General features: G+C 40.6%; 1 protein-coding gene across 2 annotated transcripts in view; it reads right to left on the minus strand.

Moving 5' to 3' along the window:
* The window catches only part of oclna (occludin a), a 28,742-nt gene that overhangs the window by 8,557 nt on the left and 16,819 nt on the right, over positions 1-3,366 (minus strand). For both annotated transcript variants that reach the window (XR_004335676.1, XM_032539843.1), the window contains exon 6: positions 526-699. Coding sequence is in view for 1 of the 2 variants with exons in the window: in XM_032539843.1 (XP_032395734.1) it covers positions 526-699 (174 nt within the window). In the remaining variant the exon portion in view is untranslated. The remainder of the gene's footprint in view (positions 1-525; positions 700-3,366) is intronic.

Consider the following 3,366-nt stretch of genomic DNA (forward strand, 5'->3'; position numbering starts at 1 on the left):
GCCAAGTTCCTGATATTAAAAATTTAAAAACGGGTCAAATTTGCCCCGAGGACGACACAAGGGTTAAATCTTGTTTTCCAGAGATGCACTCAGACGTTTCTTGGAAGTAAATCATTATTAAAATCATTAAAAAACACATGAACGTGCCTCCAATACTTTTTGTGTACACACACATGCTAAAACATAAAAATTAAAAGATTGGGATTTTCTTATTGATTACTTTATGTTACGTCTCTGATGCTAACTACAGGGATGCTAACAGCTAGCTTGCCAAAAGGTTGCCCATGCAGTGCTCTCCTGGTGGGTTTGTATACAGATTTGTAGTAGTAGTAGCATTGTAGTAACGTTAGCATTGTAGCAATGACAACTAGCTTGTTGCTAGTAATATAACGGTATTCAAACTAAACACAAAAGTGTGCGACTGGAGTAGAAAACTTGCTATTCTGCTAATATTAAAGTGCTATTTCACTAAAATTGCACTTTAATTGCAGCAGTTGAGATGAGAGTCTTTAAGTTTCTTCCTACGTGTCGAAGTCGTTGTCGTCCAGCTCGTCTCCTGAGGAGTTGTAGTCCGCCTCGTTGTCCTGACGCGACCGGGGCGTGCGTCTCTTTTTGGGCTTTCCCGCCGAGCTGGGCACGTCGGAGTAGGAGCTGTAGGGACCCCCGCTTTGCAAGGGCAGGTCATCTTCAACTGGAGGCCTGTGGGAAGAGGAACAGATTAGGGCTGCACAATGTGGGGGGGGGGGGGTAGAAATATGTTGAAAAAGGTAAAGGTCAAGTATGTGTCAACCCATTGTAGAGCTGCAATGATTAATCAATTAGTTGTCAACTTTTAAATTATTTGCCAACTATTTTGATAATCGATTGGTCGGTTTGAGTCATTTTTTTAAGACAAAAGTAAAAATTCTCTGATTCCAGCTCGTTAACTCATATTGCATACTGCATATTTTCTAGTTTCTTCTCTCCTCTGTGACAGGAAACTGAATATCTTTGAGTTGAGGACAAAGCGAGACATTTGAGGACGTCATCTTTGGCTTTTTGGGAAACACTGATCCACATTTTTCACCATTTCTCTGATATTTTTATAGACCAAACAACTAATCCATTAATCAAGAAAATAAACAGATCAACTATAAATATAATAGTTAGTTGCAGCCTTAAACCGTTGTGAATTAAGTATCGCGGCGCTGCAGAGACGTCCCGGCCTACAAATCCTACCCTACAGACTAAAAACTTTGTTTGGTAAAGATCCTCACAATAATGGAAAAAGAAATCACACTAAATCCTTTCAAAATGTATTTTTTCAATGAAAAAAAAGAAAGAATCATACAAAAAATTAGCATCACCTTCCAATGTCGTGAATCATAACCCAATATCAGTCGAAATAATCCTGATTAGATATTTTCCTCATATTGTGCAGCCCTTGAACACATACATGCATTATGCAACTTTCATTTGTTTTAGATTTAGAGATGAAGACCTTTAATGTCAGTTTATCCAATAAACTGCTGTATGTATTTAATCTCAAAATCTCTCTACTGTTCAGTATCTTTCCAGTGATGTCAACAAAGACTTCCTGTTTCCCTCATACATACCTTCCACGTTCCCTAATCAACACTAAAAGTATTTTACTTAGTTTCAGCGTTGCAAGAAAATGTGAGTTATTGATTTCTTTGCTGAAACAGTTCACGTCCCCGCGGATAAGAAGCTCATTCAGCTGAAGACTGCCAACTCTCCTCAAAGACCAGAAGAAGAAAAAACAGCCTGAGCCACATTTTTGCTGAATAACAAGTTCTAGCAAGTGTCTGACAGCAGAAAACCAGTCTGACACCTGTAGAGAACTCTAATGTTGTTCAAATACTACTCAGTCCGTAGGGAGTTGGGTTGGGAACCGGAGGGTCACTGGTTCAAGTCCCCGTACGGACCAAAAAACACCCAGTGTGGATCGGTGGCTGGAGAGATGCCACTTCACCTCCTGGGCACTGCCAGGTGCCCTTGAGCAAGGCACAGTACCCCCCCCCCCTCCCAACCGCTCAGGGAACTGGTTCAGCTGGCAGCCCCCCCACTCTGACATCTCTCCATTAGTGCATGTATAGGTCCTGAGCGTGTGTGTGTGTGTGTTTCAGGCCTGTGTACACCCAGAGTGTAAATTGTAATTTCCCCACTGGGGTTAATAAACAAATTAAAATTAAAAAATGTTAAGCAATATAACAGAGGGTGGGATGTAAAGTTATTATTGGCATGACAGCGATGCGGCTCGATCTGTAAGAGTCACTGAAGTGCCGATAATGACCTTAAAAGTCACGCCATCTGTTGGAATACTGCCATGATAATACACACAAACGCTTACCAACAAAATTAAAGCATTAAAAAAAAATTAATCAAAGTGTTTTCATATTTTTGGGCAAAAAAAAAAAAAAAAAAAAAAAAAACTATTTTATTTTCATGCATACAAATGTTTCAAAACACTTTTTTTATTCAACTCTGGAAAGTTGAAATGGGAATGGCGGAGTAATATTTTAGGTGATGAGCCTGTTGTGCCGTCATGCTGATTTGATCACGTTTTAAAACCTGTTTCTCCTTAAAATGTTTTCAGAAACACGTTTTGTGAATTATTTTTATAAAATAAAAGATTGGTTTAATATTTTCCGGAGAAGCCAGATCCATGTGACGCGTTCGTCCAATCAGCTGCCGGATTTTAATTTTTTGGGGCGTCGTTTCGGTGTGTCCTGAGGCATTTTTTGGACCAACTCGGGGGGGAAGCAGTCAGTCCGACTGAACCCAAACCCCAAGCGACTCTGTGGTATGGTGGTCTAATAACGTGTAACCACCCCACCCCAACCCCCACCCCCGCCCCCCACGTCACTTTAGGTAGCTGTGATCACGCTGATATTTGCATTAGTGTGAATTCTTCTCTTGAGTTTTGATGCTATAAAAACAGCACGATTGACAGCTGGGATTTGCTCGTGATTGGTTGGTTGGGTGTATGGGCGGGACTCTGATATATATAATTACAAGACGGCTCGCTCCTGTATCCGGGAGCTTTTGTCCAGTGGGAGGACGTGGACACATGTCGTGGACACGTCTTTCTAAGTAAGTAAGTAAGTAAGTAAAATTTATTTGTATAGCACTTTTCTCAGGTGAAGATCACAAAGTGCTTCACAACAAAAGGAAGCATTTAACAACTCTCATAAATGCAGTGCATCACAAAAAACAAAAGAATAACACGTACACATAAGACCAGCCTGACCACCCTACAATCTAGTTAAAAGCCTCTTTAAAAAGTAGAGATTTCAACTGAGTTTTAAAGTTGTCCACACAATCTAAGCAGCGCATGGAAGGAGGCAAAGCGTTCCACAGCCTAGG

This window comes from Etheostoma spectabile, chromosome 16, assembly GCF_008692095.1.
Source record: "Etheostoma spectabile isolate EspeVRDwgs_2016 chromosome 16, UIUC_Espe_1.0, whole genome shotgun sequence".
Lineage (NCBI taxonomy): Eukaryota > Metazoa > Chordata > Actinopteri > Perciformes > Percidae > Etheostoma > Etheostoma spectabile.